This window comes from Sceloporus undulatus, chromosome 1 (assembly GCF_019175285.1).
Source record: "Sceloporus undulatus isolate JIND9_A2432 ecotype Alabama chromosome 1, SceUnd_v1.1, whole genome shotgun sequence".
Taxonomy (NCBI): Eukaryota; Metazoa; Chordata; class Lepidosauria; order Squamata; family Phrynosomatidae; genus Sceloporus; species Sceloporus undulatus.
This window is the reverse complement of record NC_056522.1, coordinates 165,070,197-165,094,553: the sequence shown is the minus strand read 5'-3', so window position 1 is coordinate 165,094,553 and position 24,357 is coordinate 165,070,197. Positions and strand designations below refer to the sequence as shown.

The 24,357-nt window shown below is 39.6% G+C and overlaps 1 protein-coding gene across 1 annotated transcript in view; it reads left to right on the top strand.

The window, feature by feature from the left end:
• ABCA12 (ATP binding cassette subfamily A member 12) overlaps positions 1 to 24,357 on the top strand; it is a 144,452-nt gene that overhangs the window by 94,619 nt on the left and 25,476 nt on the right. The window contains 9 exon segments of the mRNA XM_042457768.1: positions 904 to 1,036; positions 4,632 to 4,884; positions 6,724 to 6,810; positions 7,945 to 8,038; positions 11,619 to 11,746; positions 12,426 to 12,513; positions 15,817 to 15,922; positions 19,458 to 19,512; positions 21,187 to 21,364. Coding sequence (XP_042313702.1) covers positions 904 to 1,036; positions 4,632 to 4,884; positions 6,724 to 6,810; positions 7,945 to 8,038; positions 11,619 to 11,746; positions 12,426 to 12,513; positions 15,817 to 15,922; positions 19,458 to 19,512; positions 21,187 to 21,364 — 1,122 coding nt within the window.

Here is a 24,357-nt window from a genome sequence, read left to right as displayed (position 1 = left end):
CATTGTGTAAGATGGGCCATACACAAGCACTCATTAAATGCTTGTTGGATAGAAAAGTCTTTACTTGTCTGTGAAAAGAAAGTAGGGAGGGTGCCAGTCTAACTTTTCTGGGAAGGGAGTTTCAAAGCATTGGGGCAACCACTGAGAAGGTCCTTTCTTGTATTCCCACCAGATGTACCTGTGAGGGTGGTGGGACAGAGAGAAAAGCCTCCCTAGCAGATCTCTGAACACAGGCTGATTCATAAAGGAGGATATGGTCCTTCAAATAAGTTGAACTTGAGCCATTTTAAATCTAGAAATGGTTACTATAATTTAAACAGAAGTAAATGCATTTTATCATAATTTTTGTGACCGGGTTACTCTGTGATTACTCTGAGCAGATAAATGTTTGTGTGCATTTTCAAGACCTCCCCACCACCACCAGCACTGCTTTCCCTTCTTAGGATTCTCTGTATTTAAATCAGATACAAATCACAGTCCTCCAGATACAGGATTTCTTCAAACAGTGGGTGGAACTTAGTAAAGTAGGACAGATGGACCTGCTTCTTGCATATTCCATATCTCTAAAGGACAGTGCAGCAGAAGAACTGCCCTCCCCCAAAAGTGAGCAGAGTTTATCCTAAGAGAGCAAAGTTTGGGGTGCCCAGATGTCATAACCACAAAGGAGGACAAGACACCACAAAATGTAGGACATTCAAGAAAAATGGAAGACATTACAAAATAAAAGCTAAACACACAAATGTAAATTCACGCTTCTTAGCTATGTTCAAAATGGAGGACATTTTGAAATACATCCTGGAAAGAGGTTGAAATGTAGGACATATTCTGGAAAGAGAGGGCGTCTGGTCACCCTGAACGTAACTGAATTAAAATTATTATTTTTTAAATATTGTTATTATTCAGGTATTTCTCAATTTGACCAAAAATATGGCTGAAAATGAACAAACTGATGCTGGCTTGTCTGAAGAGGACTGCAATTCAACTACAGAGACTGATGACTTCTCTGTGAGCTCTGAGAACTTCACTGAAAAAGATGGTATGAATTTGTCCATGATTTTGTATCTCTGACAGCCAAATAAATAGCTACATTGTCATCTTCCATTGGATGCGATTCTCAAAGAAAGAGGGACCCTACTATCTAGAGAAATTCAGTGTGACAATCCCCCCAGGGAAGGGTAGGCAGATCTGAAGGCAATCTCCAGTTAACCCTTGTGTTGTTGTTCTGGGACTGTAGTATTTTTCACTTGTACAACTGCTGCTATTGGGACACTCAGAAATATATCTGAGTGCTCTTGCTCCCCTTGCCCACTAAGAAATATGACTAACCTGCTTATATCTTATCCTGTTTTAAACACTGAACCTAGAATCTCTGCAGGAAGAGTTTGAGAATAAAAGGTTGGAGACAATTTTATAATTTTTCCAAAACCAGTCTATGAAGGAACTAGTGAGATAATTTAAAAGGCTTGCAACATGCCATTCCACAAGGTTTGTACAACACATCTAGTTGTCATTACTAGGCCGGCACAAGTTGTGACCCATGATTCCACACAGAGCGCAACAACCGTGTATTGTGGCCTTTTAAGTGTCGGACCATCATCCTGGTTTTTTTTTCTTAGTACAACTAGAAATTTGGCAAGCTTTGGTGGAAGACAGGCCTGCCATAATAAATGAACACTGATGAAGCCCAGTCTTAGCCATGTCAATGTGGGAATAATCAGTGAGACTTTCCAAGTAAATATGATTTATACAGATTATGTGTCAGTCCGCCTTCAAAGGAGTATGTAATGAACCTATTCTTTCAGAGCACAGGCAACATTTCTGGAAGTTAATGTGTTATATTATAACTTTTGACTTAATTTATAAACCTGCCAATTTAAATCTCAGTTATCATCCAGCCTGAAGGACCAGAGGGTATAACACAAAGAATTCATATTTCCAAAATAGCAATTTGCATACAAGAGCTGGCAAACACAGCTAGAAAACAAGCTTGACTCTTAGTTCTCATGGAGGTAATAAACCTCCTACTGAGTTGTGCTATTTCTGTCCCAGTAGAAGCTAGGTTTCTAGCCTGGTCTGCAGTGACATGCTAGTTTTCTGTAAATATGTTTTATTCATATAGAAAGAATCAAATAGTATGAGTTCTGCTCTGTAATCTGAAGTAGTACAACCCAGACAGTTAGCCACCCCAGTGTGAAGTTTTTAACACACTAAAGCCACATGTACCATTTAGCAGTTTTATCTAGTTATTTTATTTAATATGCTCCTATTTTGCACTTTATCTCAAGCATTCCCAAAATGGCAAAAATGTGGATACGAGTGTGAAGACTTGCTTACATTACCTATAAACCTGAACCCACCCCCTGAGTTGGTTGCATACTCTTCTCAGAGAGGAATGTCTGACTGAGAATGAGCATAACAATAGTCACAAATAATAGAATCATAGAGTTGGAAGAGATCCTAAGGGCCATCCAGTCCAACCCCATTCTGCCATGCAGGAACTCATAATCAAAGCACCCCCAACAGTTGGCCATCCAGCCTCTGCTTAAAGACCTCCAAAGAAAGAGACTCCACCATTTTCTGAGGGAGTGTTCCCAGCGGACAATTATATAAACAAACTGAGAACAAAACAGGGCACTGTGCACACATGAAATGGCTGTCACTTACATTGTCAATACATCATATAAGTATGTACACAGATCATAGAAAAATGACAAAAAATCAAATTACACTTTCCATGTTCTCATGATGGTAATTTTATTGGATTGATTAATTGATTCAAAATCCTAGATCACCTTCCAACCTGCCAGGGCTCTCAAGATGAGGCACAACAGAGACAATGTTCTCTTCCCTTTTTGTAATAGTCCTGTGTGGATCACCCAGGCAAAAATAGCTTCTATAACATCACTTCTTGTTGTGTGGGGTATGTTGGTGCAGCCTACTGGAAGGTACCCTTACATTTCCTCTGCCAGCAGTGCCAACTCCTATCACCATTGTGCTTGCCATATTGCATAAGATTAGTCAACACAAAACTCACTGGCAAAATCCTAGGTTCGGTCTCTGGCATCTCCAATAAAACGGATGAGGTAGCAGAGCAGGGCCGAGAAGACCTCTGCTTGAAATCCTGTAGGACTGCTGCCAGTTAGAACAGACAATACTGTTCTAAATGGACAAACAATTTGATCTAGTGCATGTTTCTTAACATGCCCCTTTTGCCCAGCACCTGAGCCAGGGCTCATCTGAAATAATCCCCTGGAAAGGGGGTGGGAGTGATTTGCACCTCTTTTGTAATACTGGTGGTTCAGTCAGCTCTTGATACAGCACCTCTGCTTGACATGTGGATCTCTCTTAGCCTTCGCTGTGGGTCCAAGTTGCAATGCAGAGAAGATTACAGGTTGCCAATCCCCATTCTAGATGGTGATGGTTCTTAGACTAGGGCTGCATCTGCAGAAATAAGCAGTTTGGCACTGCGTTAACTGCCATGGCTCCGTGCTGTGGAATCCTGGGATTTGTAATTTGTTGTGACACCAGTACTCTCGGACAGAGAAGGCTAAATATATTTCACAAAACTACAAATCCCAGAATTTCATAGCATAGAATGCAGCCTAGATTATTAATAACCTAGATGGTTCTTAAAAAGTTTTTCTTAGCCATCCCTTGCATTCAAAATGCCTGCCCTGTTCCCTTGGTATTAACAGCAACTGTGTGAAGTAGATTAGACTGAGAGATAGTGCAAGGTCTCACAGTAAGATATGTGATGGCACAGGAATTGGAATTCGTATATTCTCCCAGCCTAATTTACACCCTCTAGTCACTTCACATTTCAAAGCTAGGCCCATACTACCTGGAAATCACATTTTCTCCAGCTCAGTATGTTGATTTTAAAAAATCACCAGCTAATTGTGGCAATATCTGTACATTAGGGGCTTTATATAATTGTTGTGGTTACTGCTATTTGTGATTACTGTTGTCAACTGATGAGCTTTTTATTTCGGTTTGTATTTTTAATTTCTTCATTAGAAATTGTATTGATGTGTTTAAGGCTTAAACAAAACTTAATGAATTGATATTTTAAAGAATGCTTGCAGAAAACCATGGCTCATTTAAGTTAACGAATAAGTGGTGGGAATTCTTTTGCAGATCTGTAGTAAAGGCTTTTTTGTCCATCACAATGTACAGTGTTATGCTGCCCACACTGGGAATTTTACATCCTCTTAGAATGATATTCTTGTATGAAACCTTAGGGAATGTGCTCAACCAAAGAAACTGTAAATCTTATAAAATGCATTGGCCAAAAATACTACAATTTTTGAAGTTACCACTCCTGGGAAGGCAAAATTGCTATAAAGTATCAACTTCAAGGATTATCAAGGATTTTAATATTCATTTGATAAAAAGGAACTCCTTTTTTAAATAGCCTAATGTAGTCTTGGTGGGATGTATTAGACTTTGTAAAAATAACTCTTTTGGATTAGAACACCAGAATCCACCGCCAGCGTGGTTGGCTGATGGATACTGGTGGTTCATTCACAAAAAGAATTTTTCCAAGCTCTGAATTGAAATCACAGTACTGTGATGGAAAAGACTCAGTACTTAATATGTCATCATATCTTATTTCTGTTCTTGCTGAATAGACCAAGCACTAGTTCGGATGAAGAAGTCAAACAACTTTTCTGTATTGGTGAGGCAGGCCACTGCCTTGTTCATTAAGAGGTTCCATCACACTCGGCGCAATGTGAAAGGTTTCATTGCTCAGGTCATCCTTCCTGTACTCTTTGTGACAGCTGCCATGAGTTTAGACACCTTGAGACCGAAAATGGCAGAATTCCCAGCCCTCCACCTCTCACCCTCCATGTATGGCTCCTCTGGCCAAGCAGACTTCTTTGGGTAAATATTTCTTTCATATCATTCAGTTGTCATCATACATCTGGGGCAAGAAAGTTGTTTATGTGAGCATGCATTCATGTGATTGAATCGAGGGGAAAAGGAAGGCCTTTGCTTGGTAGTGTCATAATGAAGTATGCTAGGAAATGTAGAGGACAAGGCAAAAGACAAAAAGAGAATATTGTTCAGTGTAGCAGTTCTGTAGCTTTGCAAAACCAAGAGAGTCTCTGTATATCTCTTGTGGAGCAAATCATGACGCTGTTGTGAGATGATTTAAACAGCAGAGAAAAACTTTAAAAAAATGCTCAGTTGCAATGATTTTGACTGGTCAACAATGCCTTTTATTGGTTAGTAGTACCTTGCAATTACACAAAGTATTGCTAGTCAGTCAGCAAGTATATAGCCACGGTGCTGTTCTCCTCTGGCCTTACCTCTCCCGTCAGTTGATTTAGTCCCAGGGTTTTCCTTGGCTACCCGCAGGCAGATACTGCAAAAGTGTTGGACTGTAGTCTCTCAGTGAGTGTGTGTATTGGAATGCCCACTTCAACAATCTGATGTCGTCAAATCATACCTATCTGTCTGTCTTTCAACTGCTTAAAATCTATCTTGTATTGGTTCTGGGTATTAGAGTAAACCTTCAATCAAAGAGAGTGCCATAAGTATTGACTGACTATTCAATGCATACTCTGGTTCTTCTGAGTGCCAGTAAAATGTCGGCCTAATTCCACTAGTTTGAAGCCACAGAATATTAAAGATTATATGAAGCTATGCAGAAATACATACACATTTTTCAGTTACTACTTTGTTATTTTGAGTTTCAGAAACTGTTTAGAAAATAGTTTGGAGATTTGGTGTAAAGGTTGCTGATAGAAATCTCTATCATCAAATCCCATACCCTGAAGCCCCAAATTGCTTTTTCACTACAAGCTCAATTGTAAACAGTAGTTTAAGGATTCAACTCTGAGAACTGTTTGTAGAGGAATCTTTTCAGAATGACCAGTGGGAAGACATGTAGTCTTCCATCCATCTGTGTTAGAGTTTATTTTTTTGGTGTGTGGCTCAGAGACAGAACAGTCTCCTACTGGGGAAAAAAACCACAGGAGAATCTGGAAATAGGCTTATGAAATAAAAGCTAATAGCTCTCATTTGAAAGTGGATGTCTAGGTAATACTGCCAACTTCAGAGATTTTTCCCCCCAGGGTAGCTAGTTAGAAGACTGTGCCATACTATCCTTTAAGATCATGGTTTAACATTTCATCTGGTGAAATGCAAACATTGATCAATACCAGAAACAAATTACCTTCTAACTGTGTAACACCTCATGTTTATTCTGTGTTTTACTGCACTGGGATATAAAACAATATCTGACTCTTACTTTGTTCACTTAGGGCTGGAACAGACTGGCAAAAAAAGCCAGATTTCCAGTGGCTTGGAAGCATGGTTTATGGACAACACATGTCCCCTAGCTATCAGGAAGCCGCTGTGAAGCTATCCAGCCATTTACACAGTGTCAGCTTTTTGGCAGTCCAGCTGTACAGTGTTTAGATGCTGCAAGCTGCAGGAGCACTGAAAAGCTGTGGTGGCAGTGGAAAGTTAGCCTTTTTTTTCTAGTGCAAAAATAAGTGGCATTTTGCTGCTTCTTTTTGCACCAGAAAAAAGCCTGATTGGGGCCATGGTATGCAGTTGCTGCAGCCCCGATCCAACATTCAAAAGGGTGGCGTCAAGCCACCTCTATATGGCTGTCTGTTTCGGCCCTCAGTTAACAAAAATGATACTTATCACCTATTTTGCTGCTTATAATGTTATGAATAACAATTTTTGGTGTGTATTTTTAAATCCTAGAAACTTCAATGAAACCACCACTGCTTTGGTGGAATCATTGCTTTCTTTCCCTGGAGCAGATAACACGTGCCTGAACAAAAGTAATTTGTAAGTAGCTCTTTTTTCCCCATTTAAATTCTTATTGTGGGATGGGAAAGGACAAAAAATTAAGAGTCATCAAGGATTAAGGACATCCTTTGATCATCTGCAAATCTGTGAAACCCAAATGTCACATCAAAACAAGTCAAAGACTGTCAATCCACCTAAGAAAAGGTCTTAACGTTTGTTAAAGTTGTTTTCCAAACATACTTGAGAAGTTCTGTACAATGCAATTCAATGATCAGTATCTGACGCAAGACAAATAACTTGCATAAAAAAACATAAGACTTGCATCACAAACCTAAATACATTTGACCAAAACCCATTGAGTTCAGTAAGACTTATTCCCAAGTGTGAATACCATTTCCGCCATGAAATGTGCATGTTAACCTGTAAGCAAGTTTACTTACTCTGAAGTAAGTAACCATACATTTTAGCTTTATAACACAATACTAGACTTACCTACTCAGGAGTAAGGTCCTGTGAATTCACAGTGAAAATGCAAGTAGGAGTACAGCTATAGTTACCCTAGCAATAATTACTCATTGGGGACAAAGGCTAAAATGGGTAGGCCATCAATATTCATAGTTGTTCCAAATGCCTTGTCAAATTGGCTGAGAGATGGACAACATGGTGGAGTTTCGTCTAGAAAGCTTTAAAAGGGTCTGGTGACTGACAATGCACAATTCTTACAAATACATGGGGAATTATTTGTGCAAACTGTACATGATTAATCAAGTCTCTCAATATTAGCCAATTAATGATTTGACCTTGCAGTGCTTTAGAGCATGGGGTTCCCTTCTGATTCCAAGATAATTGTTATTTTTATGTAAATTACTTCAGTTTCTTGCTAAGGAATTTGAAGCAGGTCTCATTGGACCTTTCCAATCAATATCACAAATTCAACAACTAAAAAGAGATTGACAGAGCAATAGGCAGAACCATTAGGAATCAAGCAGGGCAGAGCAAATTCAGCTTGCCTTGAAGCAAGGGGGATTTGTTGGGAACTCTTGGGAGAATCAATAAACAAAGGTGATCACCTGCCAAGTGCCTTGCATTAATAGGAGCCTGCCACCATATTACTATGCGTCATCTGTATACCTGCCTACAGGAAATGTCAGTGTTAAATCTGCTTACTTTCAGAGCATGTTTAAAGGAAGATGTGCCTGGCATGTGGGTGTTCAGTGGGAACCGGAGTGCTCAATATTCTGTTTGCAACTGCACAGACAACAGACAGGTAATGTAAAATTAGAACTCCATGAGAGGAGATGTATGTGAAATAAACAGCAGGGACTTATAGTTGTTCAGAACTTGTTCCACAAGGGAATGGATGGCTCCAAGGGTTGCAGATTTGAACATGGGCTGCATAATGTGAAACTATATGTTTAAATCCATTTTAGATAAATAGGTGACAGGAATCCCTGTCTCCTGCCTGTCACTGACTATGCAATGCTTTTGGTCTTTCATAGCTGGAAGAATTTACAGATATATTTCTTTTTATCACATTAACTCCCAAGTATGCTGAAAGCCATACACACCCAGGGCTGCTTCACCAACACACCAGCTGTCAACAGTTCATGGATTTAAATTGCTCTGCAGTGCATTCTGAAGTAAATTCAATTACATTCCATGGGTTGTATCTGAAAGTAACTGGTCAGGGCCAGTTAGGCTGCTTATGTCCCATTAAAGTAAAAAATTACAACCCTGCAGCCTGATCCTCCAATTATATTTACTGTTTTCACTGGGAATTAATCCAAACTAAATGTGCATAGGATTGTAACATTTTTGTAACTAAACATGCAGAGGATTGGAAACCTTTGGTAAGAGGTGGTATACTCCTTGAATGAGGCAGGGATGCTTCTCATGTTATAGGTAGGAAATAGAAATTATTTAGTGACAACTGTAGAGCTCATAAAATGGGAGATGAACATTGTGGTCTTCAAGGTTAGTCTTCAGCCTTAGTCATAAATCAACAGGGATAGCTTGACCTCCCAAGGAGCACCTGTGGAGGCTAGTTCATCAAAATGCTGTTCTCATACTATGACATTAATTCCATGGCATTAAAATACCTATATAGTATTGCGTTTGGATTGAAGGGAATAGGATGTCTCCCTTCTCCGACTGATCATCTTGTTCCACTTTTACAAATGGTTAAAAAGAACGATATATAAAGTTTAAAATAATGTGTCAACTATATACACTATTTGTCCATGCAGAACTGCAGCCTCAGGACTGAACTAGACATAAAGTTAGCTGAACGCAGTGAGGGTGCACATTGTTCAGTATGTAAATAGCAGTCTTGACACACTGATCATAAGGATCACGTTGATCATAAATCTGAAATATAAATTTATTTATTTTTTTAAAAAAAATAGTCCTTTAAATCTTTCTTTAAAAACATCACATCTTACCAAATTTTCACTTTAACTACATGAAACTATGTATATGTAAATACTTTTAGGCTGTGCATATGATATTGTAATTTGAAGGTATAATTTTAATTTTGCTAGTTATTTATGTCACCACTATTACCATTACATTCAATGATAAATGGGAATTACGATTTACTAAGGATTCTGTATGGTGTAGTATAGGAGAAAGTCAATGGAGACACCATGAGTTACCACATTGGGTGACACCAACCGTACTTATGCCAGTGGGGATAAAGAAAAGCAGTTTAACTCTTTCTAACCCTACCACAACTGAGTCCCCCTCTCCCAACAGAAGTTACTTTTAGCAACTGGGATTTTTGTGGGCATGATGGCAAGAAGAGAACAAGCTACACTGCCCTTTCCTCTCAGCTCTTCAGAGTTCCTTTTGGATTCTGTTTACATAACAGAACTGTGTTCCATAATAGCATGGACGCAGTTAAAGATAATCTGGCCTTATTTGAGTATGACTGCCTGTGTGACAGACTTGGAACTTTATCACAGAAGCCTGATGTTCTGCCCCAATAACGCTAGTTTAAGAATGGAAGCATATTGGTTTGGCATCATTTGTTATCACACTTTTTTCATGATAGTGCTTCAGTGATCCATGGTCAGGTGATCTGTTTTCCCCACTGTCTGAGAAAGGTGTTAATGGCCAGGATTACTTCTCCTCCCCGCTCCTGAAGTGTAGGGCTGCTATGTGCACATTCACACAGCAGCCCTGCACTTTGGGCAGAAGCAGGCAGACCGACAATCACAGCTGCCAACCGCCTACTGAAGCCAATAGCTGTGTGAATGTGCACACAGCAGCCAGTTTCAGGAAAGTATTGGTGGCTGTGATCACTGCGAGAGAGAGAGGAGGCAGGATGGCAGAATTATGCCCAGTCACACCACATGACTGCCTGAAAAGCTGAATTGCAGCAGAAGGGACCTATCGCACAAAAGCAGTAATGCAATAGCAGCAAGATTGAGAGTCTATTGATAGGTTTTGCCCAACCATGAAAATGTGCACTATAGTAACAAATAGAATGCAAGGTAACAGCAGGATGGCTATGATATCATGTGATAAGTACCAATTAAAGACACTTTTATCCTGTTACAATTCCACTTTACTAGCTGGTGTGATAAAGTCATTGAAGATTATGACACTAGGGCTTACCGTCTGGCACTTGTCCGTGGATCATTGGGAAATTGCGTGTGTATGAATGCCTGGCGCACTTCCCCAGTGTGATGGAATTGTCAGCTCTCTCTAGTGTCCTTGAATCATTCAGGTAGAGTGATCTTCCTGTTAATGCAAAGTTTCTATTAAGAGGAAAGTCACTCTCCCTGAATGATTCCATGACACTAGAGGGAGCTGATGATTCCACAAGGAAGTGCCCCAGGCATTCATACACGCGCACTTCCCAAACGATCCAGGGACGATTGGCAGACAGTAAGACCTAGTGTGATAATCTTCAGTGAGCATACCAAGGAAAGAGTAAAGAAAAGTGTGCAATTCACAGTTCCTGTGCATAGGAAGGGAACAAACATAAAGAGTGCTTTTTACATTGCCCTGAAATTCATATTGGTTTAACTGGGGTGGCAGAAATTCCATGATGCATTTGCATTTGAGATGTAATGAATACTCATAAATGTTCTTGTCCTCATAGAATCATAGAGTTGGAACTGAACCCAAGGGCCATTTAGTCATACTTTATGCTGCGCAGGAATTCACAGATAAAGCAGTCTTAATAGATGACCATCCAACCTCTGTTTAAAAACAGAGCTATACATATCCAGCTTTCTAAGCTGGACATGGTTTCCAGACCTTTTACCATCTTACTCACCCACCTCTGAATATATTCCAGCTTCTCAGTATTTTTCTTGAATTGTGGTGTCCAGAACAGTATATGATATTCTTGATGAGAATGGATGCCATAACAGATCCTGCTTTTGGGGGGGGGGGGTGTGATCAAATTTTACAACTTTTTTCACATTTTGGGAATTTTATACAAAAATGTTGTTTGGTAAAAAAATTGTTTTCCCCCCACTGTATTTTGCAGTGCCAAGACACCTTAGTTTTTGCACATTTTTTTATTTTGCTTCATTAAGTATCTTAGAATTTATCAATGCTTGCTTAGGTCAGCCCAGATAATGATATACCTTACTGAAAATAGACAGCTACATGTGCACATTGTATTTTATTATACAATGAATAGATATACATAAATGAAAAAAAATTGAAAAAGTAATGTTAAAAATGGTTTTGTTGTACTCTGTAAATGCATGTAATGATAACAATCTGCTTAGAAATAATAGAGTGAAATTTACATGTGCATTATTTATCTGCTAAAATTGCTCAATTTTAAGGCATAACAAGTATTTTTTTAAAAAATATTTTCTTTCTAGACTTGTTCGAACATCAGTTTTTTTCCACCTCATAAAAGAACCTTCTTCTCCCGGACAATTTATAATCTTACTGGGCATGATGTAGATACGTACCTTCTTGCTACTGCCAAAGACTTTGTTCAGAAAAGGTACTGGTTTTATTGTATTACCCTCCCTGAATTTGTCTCAAAAGTGGTCTATGTATGTGGTCTATTTTGATAGGACAACCTCTTGTAGATTTCCGGTTACACTACGTAAGCCTAATTTGCATGGTCAGCAGTTAAATGCACAGGTTGAGCTTGAGTACATTTGAATGTACCTATAGGTCTCAACTAGAATGTGATGTCTATTTATTTATTTGTTTATTTATACCCTGCTTTCCCCTCGAAATTGGGACTCAAAATGGCTTACAGTCTAAAAACACATTTTTCTAAAAAATAAATAAAAAAGCATCTACAAAAAACTGAAATACGCTTTTTTAAAAATGATGTTTCTACTACTGGTTTATAGGGGAAATCATGGAAATGTACATTCCATTTTGATTAGCATGTTAATAGGAATCTGGATAAAACTAATTCTATACTTTAATTCTTTCATTCTAAAGAAAAAAAGCCCAAAGTATGATGACAAATGCTTACAATTTCTGTTTTTGGTCAAGTTTTGTAATGTGCTGGCTTAGCTTTGGGGCACATCTCCAATAGAGGCAGACAGTTGATTTGTGTGTTATGACTTGGGTAGCTCATGGAATAAATCAATAAATTCAGGTCTACAATGTGTAGTTTATGACTGGAATGTATTTCCTGAGGTGTTTTTATTTTTCTGTTTCAGATATGGTGGTTGGAGTTTTGGGCTGCCTTTGACTCGTGACCTCCAGTTTGATATAAGACCAGTGCCTGCTAATAGAACAATCACTAAGGTAAACTAGTATTGAAATGGATGAAAATGTCTTGGATTGGCTGTGTTGGAAATAGTTGTTTGGCTTTGCATAAGGTGCAAAGTGCATTTCAAATGGAAAATACCCTTGATGATTCTCAAAGCCATTGATATGTCTTCACATGCATTACTTGGTTGTAATTCTAACTGCAGCTTTCTAAGGTAGGTCAGGAACATCGACCCATATTTCTGATGGGCAATCGATGCTCTTCTTCATCATCCCTTTATTATACAGTCACAAGACCATTAAAATAGAGAGAGGAATAAAAACACGGCCACTACAAACATAAAAAAATGACCGTAAAAAAATATTATCATTAAAATATTTAAACATCTTTAAAATGCATGCACCTCATTAAAATACATTGACAACTTAAAATAAAAACATACAAACTGTAATTAGGTTGGAGAAATTATCTTGTGAGATCTTTGAGTAGAGAATAAGAATTAAGCCACAGGCGCAGTCATTAAATTGTTTAAATCAGACAAGAAATGTTCCAAGCATCATTCCAGTGTCCTCTACCATAGGACAGAGCACCCTATTGTGTCCTTCAAAGATGACATCACCTAATGTTTCAACTACTTCATTGCTATAGAGCTATTGGTGATCTACATATGGGATATAAGTATTCTTTGAGTATTGCAAAAGAGAGGCCATTAAATTTAATCCTATAAAAGACATGTCCATATTTGATGATAGTCACATTATCTAGATATCTAACATGCTTAGGAAACTGAGGCTCAGTGATAGCTGCAGAGTCGCAGTAAGTTAATGTCAGATGTGTGATTCAGTTGGGCAGATTTCTTATTCATATCTAATAAGTTAATGAAATATTGTTGAATATAGGAAGAGTCAAGCAACAAGAACAATTCAGAATCTCAGTCACTTTGTAGCATGAGTGGAGAAAGAGCAGCACATGGGTTACATACTGCTCCCAGAGCCATTTTTGTGGTCCCACAGATCCCCCCTCCAAATTTTTAAAAAACAAATCAGAGTTTGGGGCCTCAAATGCACACCAGGGTGACACGGGGTGCTTTCCCCATGTTTTGAACCCAACACAATTTTAGACGCATGGGAGCCCCTTTTCCAATAATTGGCCCAGAGGCTGTGGGGCTAGAATAGCTGGCACTATATGTCACCCCTCATGCCACACCTAGAAATTGTAAACTAAGGAACAGAGATATCTTTCTTACAGAGTTGTTCTGTTGACAAGCAGAGCAGTTGTGATGGTTACAGTAACAAAAACTTCAAAACACTTGTTAGATTACAAGGTTTTTAAAGTGATTTTTGAATCATAAACAGAGATCATTCTACATATGTCCACTCTGGCTTTTGTAGGTACAACTCGTAATTAAAACTCTAGAGTGGAGCTTTCAGCATGAAGAGGCTTAATGCTTCCTTGGATAGAGATATTTCTTACATAGAGTTTTCATGTTTTATGTTCTATCAAACGTACAGCCAAAGTTGTTCCAAAACATCTGGGAAGCTTCTTGGTAGAATGGCACCAATATGTGTGTGAAGAGAAATATCTCTATAAATACACACCTCATTTGAGCTATCGTATATACTCGACTATAAGTCGACCTCATGTATAAGTCGAGGGCAAGTTTTGGGGCCAAAATTATGGATTTTGCTATGACTCGTGGATAAGTTGAGGGTAAAACTTAGGGGGATATACCAAAAGATCTAAAGGACGAAGCAAAGCAAAACAATGTCAAAGAACTTATAAAATGAACTCTATGGCGGGATACAGACGGGCAGGGGAAGACGTCTTGGAGGTGTATTCTGCTGAATACGGAGCCTCCAGACCGCCCGCCCTGGGGGCATGGCTCAGGTGTATGGGGCTTCCGCATGGGGGGCAGTGAAGACGCCTCACCTGGGGCCGTTTCTGACCCGCAGTTTCCATACCGCCGCCTCGGAGGACGCCGCAAAGAGAGAGGCAGCTTCCTCATGGGCGGCCAAAAACAGGGCTTTTTTTTTCTTTTGCCGGCTGGCACCGGTGGCAGAAAGCATATGTGCACATTTAAAGCGCCCAAGCCCCTTTAAAATTTTTCCCCCACCCTGGCCAAGAACAAAGGTGGTCTCCTGCCAGCTGGTGATCAGCTGGTGTTGGCATCCTTGTCCGCTTGCACGTTGCCAATGTCACCAGCATCATGGATGCCTCCTCTCCTTTGGTCCCCGCGCTCTTGCTGAATCTGCAATGCACAGCCACAGCTGTCGCCGCTGCCACCGCTGTCCCCCTGCCATCCCCCTTCACCTCCCTTGTACATATGTAAATATTTAAAGTACATGCAGCTCTAGGGTTAGGGTTAGGGTTAGGGTTACAAGTCTTAAAATGCGCTGCAGCTGTGCTGCAGCTTCCACACCTGCATGGCAGCTGACGCTGCAATTAAAGCCTGACTGCAAACTGTGCATGTTCCAGGACCCCGACTCATTATGCAACGCAGCAGACACGGAGCTTTTAAATGGGCAACTTAAATTAGCGGCGTAGCAATTCTGGCGTACAGACGGAGATGCGCAGCTGTGCACTATATAGAAAAGAAGCGGGGAAAAGCAGCACCTTTTTAATGCCGCTTCTTCCCGCTTGGGGCGGGCGGGCGGCGTGTTCATGGCGGCATTCAGGTAAGGGCCGTCTGAAGGCTCTACCTTCATGACGTCATGAACACACCCCTTTTTGCCCGTCTGTAACCCGCCTATGTGCTTACGCTTAAGACTGAACGGATGAGAGAGTAGAGGGAGGTCAGTGCTTCACGTATTATACACTTGCTTTTCATCAGGAGATGATTCCTTCTTTTAAATAAGAGTTAAGATACAGTACTTGCATTGACCCATAGATAAGTCGAGTCAGTTTTTTGGGGTCAATTTTTGGACCTAAATTTCTAGACTTATACATGAGTATATACAGTAGGTCATGTAAATGAAAAAAATGCAGGTCATCATACATGGGGCTTCTTCATATTATTCAGTTATAGTGCTGTGATCCCATTTTAACTGCCATGGCTGCATCCTATAAATAGTCCATATAAAAATAGGGTTTTAAGGCCCCTTCTTCCACTGCCAGTCCCAGGATTCCATAGGATATAACCATGGCAGCAAAAGTGGGATCATAAACCTATATTTGTGTCATGATAAAAGTTTTGTCATGTGGATGAATCTATAAATCTATCTTCAGAGTTTGATTTTTTTCCCCAGTTAACAAAGATTTAAAGGAGCTATTTTTAAAAAACAAATAAATAACATAAAAAAATTTCCCCTCTTGTTTTGATCTCTCCAATTTATATATAGGTCTGGTATAATCCAGAAGGTTACCACAGCCTCCCAGCATACCTTAACAGTTTGAATAACTTCATACTCCGTGCAAACTTGCCAAAAGAGAAGGCCTCTGGATACGGTAGGTGCTCAACAGACCTTGGCAGCATCATTTGCAACTGTAGGTTGAGAGGTTTTTGTTTTCAGCCATGCCTAATATATTGTGACACGGAGAAGCACAACACTTTTATTTCTCCCTATTAAGAATGATCGGCGTAAAACTGTAAAATGGCTTATCCAGTTCTTAGACTTTCGGGCCATCAATTACATTTTTCTTCTTCATGCTTCCAGTTCTGTTGTGTGCTGCTGGAGACAAAAGTAATTAGTAAACATTGTTTTAAAACTCAAATCCTGTGATCAAGTAGGAATTATTTTCTGGCTTCTCCACGACATGCATCTCACCACTCCGGGGCTGGTAAATGCAATGAACTTGTAAATCTAGACAGGACAGGCTTATTGTAACCTGGTTGGAGGCAAAATTGATGGAACTTTTTCCTGTGCACCTTTCAGGCAGCCAAATCCATTTGTTGCTTTGACAAATTAATGACAGCTTAAGAACCAGTGAAATGGCCTGATAAAGGTTTGCTGTCATTTTAGCAGTTTGAAATGGGTGGCAATCCTGCTTTTGAGGTTTGACTTAGGCTTCATGTATTTAAAGAGGCACATAAAAAGAGCTTTTTACACTGTCACTAAGCAAATCATAATGGCTTTCAACTTATGTATATTGTGCAGCTTCGTCTTCCAAGTCTTGAAAAATATGTATTGAAATGGAAATTTTGACTTCTAGCCTAAGCTGCAGTAAAGAGAAAATGGCTTTATAGTGAAGGAGCATTAACAGCTTAGTCAAACTGTATCTCCTTTATTTCTAATAGATGGGGGGGGAATGCTTTCTAGTTGTTTGTACCTCATTCATACAAGCTGGGGAAGGGTCATTCATTGATGGGGCGGGAGGCTTGGTAAGTTTATGAGTTTTTGTGTGTTTTCTTTTCAATCAGCTGTGAGCAACATCTCTCCGTTTCATTTTCAATGTCATTCCATATGCTTATTTATTAATACTTTCTATTAGACTGATATCCTAGTAAAAATCTTCTCAAGAAGAGAAAACAAAAAGGGGAGATGGAATCTGTTGGGTTTTTTTAAAGTTAGACAAGATTCCAGTGATTAAAACATAAAAACCAGAGATGGAAACGTTTCTTTTCTTTTCTTAAAATCATTTTGTAACAATTTTTATGTCAGCCCTTTTCCCCACGAAGAAAGCCTGAAAATAGTTTGATACCATTTCAAAAACACAAAATAAAACTTTTTAGTATTTCATTTCATTTCTTATTACTCTTTCATTAAAAGCCGCCTTAAGGACTGATAATAGAATGGAATAATGTGTGAAGAAATCATTTCAAAATGCCTGACTGTACAAATACCTTTTTATAGCTAAGGCAGTAACTAGGAAGTGTTACACATCACACCAACAGAATATTGGTCCCACCCATTGCCTTGCTTTTGAAATGTAAATACAATATGATTTTATTGCTATTTATTTATTAAAAAAACATAATTGGAACTCTTTTCTTCCAAGTTGCAAGTTATTTTTTTAATATCATTTATTTGTTTTTCATTTTTATGGTTTCTGTCTTAGTGTAAATTCAAGCAACAAATTAGGTTTTCAACCTTTATTCCCAACCACCAACCACTCCCCAAATTGTCTCCTCTGGTTCTGCCACATTGCAAGCAGTCTAGCTTTAGTCTTTGAGATTAGAGTCTGTGCAATAATTTAGAACCAGGGCATGTTGACATTTTTGGAAGTCAGTGATGTTCCAGGAATTAGATTTGGCGGTTTTCCACAATCAGCTTCCTTGATTATATACAGATGTTTGGATCATCTTTAGTTCATAGAATCATAGAGTTGGAAGAGACCACTAGGGCCATCCAGTCCAACCCCCTGCCATGCAGTAAATCCATATCAAAGCATCCCTGACAGATGGCCATCCAGCCTCTGTTTAAAGACCTCCAAGGAAGGAGACTCTATCACCCTCCGAGGGAGTGCATTCCACTGTCGAACAGCCCTTACTGTCAGGAAGTTCCTCCTAATGTTCAGTTGAAGAAAAAGATCAAGAAACGGGAGATTGATGTGGCTTAAATATATAGGTTAAATGCCTAACTATTGTGCAGGGTTGCATGCAAGGTGGGGTTCTCTTCCACATCCCATTTCATTCTCATAATAGTCCTGTAAGTTAGGCTAGCCTGAGTGATGTTGACTGGCTACTGTACAGGCATGAGATTCAAATTTGGCTTTCCCTAATCCTAGTCTGAAATTCTATGTTGTGTCAAATGTTGCAAATGGATGTTGGCAGTACAATGGTAGATTATTATTTTATTATGATTATTAGATAGGGAAAACCCTCCCTTCTCTAAACTGAACAGGACAAGAGTATGCATAATAATCCCCCCCCCCGTCTAGATCAACTAGATTGCCCAATTGACCTCTTGAGAACATGCCATTCATATCTCTGACTCCTATAAACAGAGAAATGTGTGTGCGTGCTCTCTCTCTTCTATACTGGCAGGCTCCTAAAGGATTTTCTTGCCTATACATCTTCTTTCATCATTGTCTTCTCTTTACACACACAGCCTACAACACCAACTAGGTGTCTCCATGCACAATACAGTTGGCCTTCCACATTTGCAGAAGCTGATCATAGAGTTGTGCTGGAGAACCTAGAGGTTTCTACAGAAAAAACTTCTCCAGGCATTTGTAGGTCCTCTGCCACGATTCTATGGAGATTATCCCACAGCCATTTTTGCCTTGGCTGTGCATGGGACGGAATTGGGTCGGGACTATAGAAGTCTTCCGTACCACCAAAATCAGCCAGCAGAGCATGCCCTGGGAAAGGGTGATGGTCAGGCAGCAGCACAGCAACAAATTACTGTGCAATAATACCGGTTTTTCCTGTTCCAACCCGATCCTGTCCTGTACATGGCCAGGGCAAAACTGGTTGTGTGATAATCTCCTATGATCACCATCTGGCAGATGCTGACCATAGAGTTGCGCTGGAGGTCCTGGAGATTTCTAGAGAGGTATTCTCTTAGGCAAAAAGAACTGTGTTTTTTTATTTGTGTTTTTTCCACGTTCATGGGGGTCCTTCACCTCTAACTCCAGTGAATGTGGAAAGACCACTGTACTCATTTCACTTACCAAGTTCTGGATCTAACATGACATCATTTATGAACCTAGTGTTCTGTCCTGTTGACTGGGGGCCCTTTCATATTACACTGTTATAGCATTATGATTCAACTTTAACTGTATCCTATGGAATACTGGGATTTGTAATTTGGCCATTGCCACCAAAGAAGTTTCCTAGCTGAGGATTTCAGAGGCCTCTCCCTTAAAGAACAATTCCAGGGTTTCACAGAATGCAACCATAGCAGTTAAAGTGGAATCATAGTACTGTATTTGTGCTGTGTGATTCCAGATCCTTCCATTTATGTTTTGCCCAAGATAGAATACCATGATGTTGAGTAGTAAAGGTAATCAATCATTGGCTTCTTTGTGGGGGTTTTTTTGCACCTTTATTCAAGATTGGATTAAAGAAAATCTTTAAATGTTCTTGTTCTTGTTGTAGGCATTTCGGTTGTTGCTCATCCTTATCCTGGTGGAGAAAGTCGAGAACAAATCATGTAAGATTTCATATTTCTAAGAGATGTGAAGCGCACTACAGATTTTTCTTGTCCTTGATAAGAAAGCCCTTCAAGGATTTATGTTGAGATTTGGTATTGCCACAAGATTTTTGCATTTGCAAGGGGGGGCGACAAAGAGAAGGGGAAATATCTGAGAAATCCTTGCGTGTACTAGATCAGCCTAAAGCAGTTTGGATTACAGTATAATTTAGCCAATGGCACCATTCACTATCTCAAGGGGCTTCATGTAAACGAGTCCCTAGAAATGAACAGTTTTCAGAAGTTGCATGGGAGTGGAATCTCACCATTTCAAATTTGCAGTAGTGTTGAAAAGTCTGTGAGGGGCAGGGATCATTTGGGAGTACTCTCCCAATCCGACAACTAAGATCTCATTTGCACTGCAGAAATGATGTGTTTTAACACTGCTTTAACTGCCATGGCTCCATGCTATAGAATCTTGGGATTTGTAATATTGTGGGGCAGCAGAGCTCTCTGACAAAGAAGGTTAAATATCTTACAAAACTGCAAATCCCAGAATTCCATAGCATTTAGCTAAGTCACTTAAAACAGTGTCAAACTGCATTAATTCACCAGTGCAGATGAGGTCTTAGTTGTCTGATTAGAAAAGTGCTCCCATAGAGCAGCCACAGAAAGTTGGAGTCAACAGTGGAGGAAAAGCAGGGTTGTAGCTGCTGCTGAAGTTCTTTTCTTTTCTGCCTTTTCAGCTCTTTCAAATTAAACTGTGTATTTTGGGGGGGGGGGGGGGGGAAGGAAATATAGAGTACAAAAAAGGCAGGAAAAGTTTGAATAAAATGTTCTTCCCTTTCCCTGCTTCAGGGGTTAACCTTAAGGATCTGTTTTTAATTTTTGGAGACAAACTGTTGGAGGAAGGAATCCTATTATTGGATACTTTGTGCAATCGGTCTCTGAACCCCATGCCTACTAAATAGTTATGAGACTATAAACGTCTGATCTAGGTTCAGTGATACATACTTCAATTGAATCTCATTCAGATTACTGTAATGTGTTCTACACAGGGTTGCCTTGCAAGTCAGAAAATCAACAGGAGACAGAACTGAGTTAAAACCTGGTTCAGAGTCACGTTCAGAGCCAGGTTATTCAGTGAGGCTAGTTATAGATAACCTATGCTGGCTGCTGGATTTTTTTCCCCTGGGCACTATTTACCATGTGTTTATGTTCTATAAAGCCATAAATAGTTTAAGACCAGGTGATGGTGCCTCTTTCATATGTATCTGCCCTGATGTTGAGATCTTTGAGAAGCCCTATCTGTCCACCAATATATGATGTACATTTGACACAGCCCCCCAAAAAGGGCCTTCTTAGTGGCTACTCCAGACCAGAGGAAAGCTCATGTGGCACCCTTAATGATAGTCTCCTTATAAAAACATTCTTGTTTAAACTGGCATTTGATTGCGGCTGATTTAACTTCCCTAATTGACATATTGATTTAATGGTGTCTTAACTGGCTGGCATCCTTATGCACTGGAGCACTGTCAGGTAACCACAGTCAGGTAAACCACCTGGGGACCACTGGCAGAGGGAAAAGTCAACCAAGATGACATTTTGCCCAGGATGCCCTCAGATACAGGTCCAGCCCTGGCTACATATTTATTTTGGGGGAACAAATCTTCATTTTACTTTTCCTCCTCTCAGGCTTAGCAATTTACTGGATCAGATCATCTCTATGTGTGTCCTTGCTGGCTACTCCATCACAACAGCCAGCTTTGTGCTTTATGTGGTAAAGGAACATCAGACAAAGGCAAAACAGCTACAACATATCTCAGGCCTTGGGGTGAAAAGCTATTGGGTGACTAACTTCATTTATGACCTAGTAAGTACCTTATTTTTTAAAAAAATTAATGTGAAAGACTGTTGTGTGATAAAGTGCAATGTGGAGACTGCCTCAAGAAATGTGACATACAGGTTTGACTTTCGCTTGTCTTAAACATGATTATTATAATATAAAAATTGTATAAATATGTAATGTTTTAAAATAGAATTATTGTAATTAACATACAGACCAAGATATGAGCTCTTCTTTTCAATTTCTTTTTCCCCCTCCCTTTGGCTGTACTATATGCATAAAGCTCAGCACGTTTATAAAAGATCAGTGTGCTATTAAGGTCGTGACTTCAATTTATTTTTAACTTGTAGGCAGAAAAATTGCCTTTAGGTTAAATTGCAAAGTAGCAGAGGTAAAAAGGCAGGTCTAAAAGTCATCCTGTAGTATGTATTTTGTTAAAATCTCTGAGTAATGGCTACTCGTGTAAGGGCTGCCGCGCATGACCTTCCCTTTCTAACTCTGTCATAGAAAACTCCTGTTCATATTCAGGCAAGTATCCCTACTGTGGCAGAAAATCTGCTCAGAAATATTCTGGATTATATTTTTAAGAGACATGCTAACAATTACAGATGTAAATGCACTATGCTAGTAGAAGTTCCTTACAAAGATAGGTATATTAGAAAAGTGTGTGGATTAATATCTATATTAAACAGTTCATAAAAAATGCTCAAGAAAGTGTATTTCTGTGGGCTTTAAAAATGGCATGATCTTCCAAAAAATAACATTTTGGAAAAATGGTATGTTGAAGGAAACCAAAACTGACAGAGTTTCTAGTTCTAGTTATGGATTGTGTCTCAGTTTTAAACAGGAGAGATTCAGGGGTTCAAAACAGAGAAATAATTTGACAGAACAGGATGCACATATTGTGCTATTTTACAAAAGCTCACTTTGAACCTGTGCAATTTTAAAAGTGAGCAAAAACTGCAAATCATTGTGAACCTTTTCTTATCTCCACCAAGCCCCAGAGCAGTCCAGAGAAAGCAGTTGGACAAGGAAAAGCCAGTAGCTCAGTGACAGGACAGACCCTTTTCAGGCAAAAAGGCTTCAACTTCAATTGCCAACATCTCCAGCGAGGGTTGGGAAAAGACTGCCTTCTAAAAACCCTGGAGAGCCACTGCCAGATAATGTCAACACTAATGGTTTAGACAGACCACTCATCCGAATGAATATAAGGCACTGATTAAAATGATATGAAAATGAAAAGTGGCAGGAAATCAGGAGTGGATTAATACAAGAAGAATACATAATATTAACCCAGAGCGTGTGTCCATCCCCCATAAACACACTTTATTGGTGTTTTAGTAAAATGAGGTTGGGGGAGAGAAGTGTCCACTTAAACAACCACAACAAATCTGGCTGCTGTGATTCCCACTTTCACCCCTACTCTTACAAAGACATGCCCCACCACATAATCAGGGGCCCCATACAGACAGGCCAAAATAAGTGCTTCGGGTCACTTTGGAGGTATGCTGTTTAAATGATGCATGTATCCTAAGAGTCCGGAAGCTGTGCCAAAGCTGTGTTCCAGTCCTTAGGACTGGATTGTGGCTTTGGCGCCGCTTCCGGACTCTTGGTATGAGTGCTTCATTTAAACAGCATACCTCCAAAGTGACCCGAAGCAGCTTTTTTGGCCTGTCTGTATGAGGCCAGGATGTGCCAAACTCTCATCCAGCCATTGTTTCTTAACACCAAAGGCTTTCCAGTGATTTGGTTAAAAGGGTTTTTTTTAAATTTTGGCATACCTTCTACTCCCCCAATGAATTTTGCATATCTTGTAGAGACCTCCTTCCAACATGGTTAAACCGTAAGGGATCGGTGAGCCATCCAAGTATTTCCCGTGCTCCTATAGTGGCCCAAGAAACCAAAAATCTACCTGCAAACTGATGATAGAACAGTAATCCTTGGGAACTGTATGTAAAGTTACAGGGCCTTGGGACTTGGCTGTCTTCACTGTGCTTGGAGTGGACATAAAATACATTTCCATGAGAGTTTAATAGAGCTTTATGTGGACTATCATCTTATTGTGTCTCCAGCCTTTACATTATGAAATAACTCTGTGTTCTCTCATGCAAGTTATTGCAAACCACATCCAATTGGCCAGTGCACCTACATTTCTCAACCAACTAACCAACCCACTAGAATTGGTTAGGTCTGAAGGGCTAACCAGACCCACTCTTCTGGCTCCAGCCTCAGTGTAACTGGCATGCTTCTTTTCATGCATTAGATGCTTGCTGTGAAATGGTGTATTTATAAATCATCCACTTGAAGCATCTTGATGATTTAACTGAAATCAATATTCACCAGACTGAAATTAATGCAGTGTACAGTACGCTGCAACTTGAATATTTCCAGGGAATCCCTGCTGACAAGCAATCCTTGTTCCTAACTAAGGACCTTATCACACTAGACAAATCCCGCTCAGAAATGGTTTAAAGTGAAAAAACTTGCAAATGCGGGGGGGGGGGTTCAGACCACATTTATTCCAAACAGCAAATGCAAAAGTAAAGCAAACGAAAGTGGACAAAATGACACCTTTTTACTTTTGGGAACTTTTTCACGTTATTACTGTATTATAACCTCCTGCATTTGTGGGTTTTTTCTACTTTAAAAATCCTGTCTCTGAGTGGATTAATCTAGTTTGATAAGGCTCTAAGAGAAAACACTGGAAATCTTGCGGCTGCTGCTTTAGAAACTTGGATGGTGCTCAAGTCATTTCACTTTGCCTTACAAGAAAGAAAAGCCAGTGATAAGTAAGAAATTAAAATACCATCTGAGGATATTGCATATCAGGATAAAAATGATCAGTTAAAAAGAACCAAGAGGAATTCTAGATAGGACTAGACTTATGCAGATGGTAGCCAGTCCCCCACATTGATAGCAGAGTGTTAAGGGGGATGGTAGCTACATGACCTGTGGAGTTTCTTTGCCTTATATCTTTCGCTTGGTCATTTCAGTCTTTAGCGTTTAACATGGATATGGGA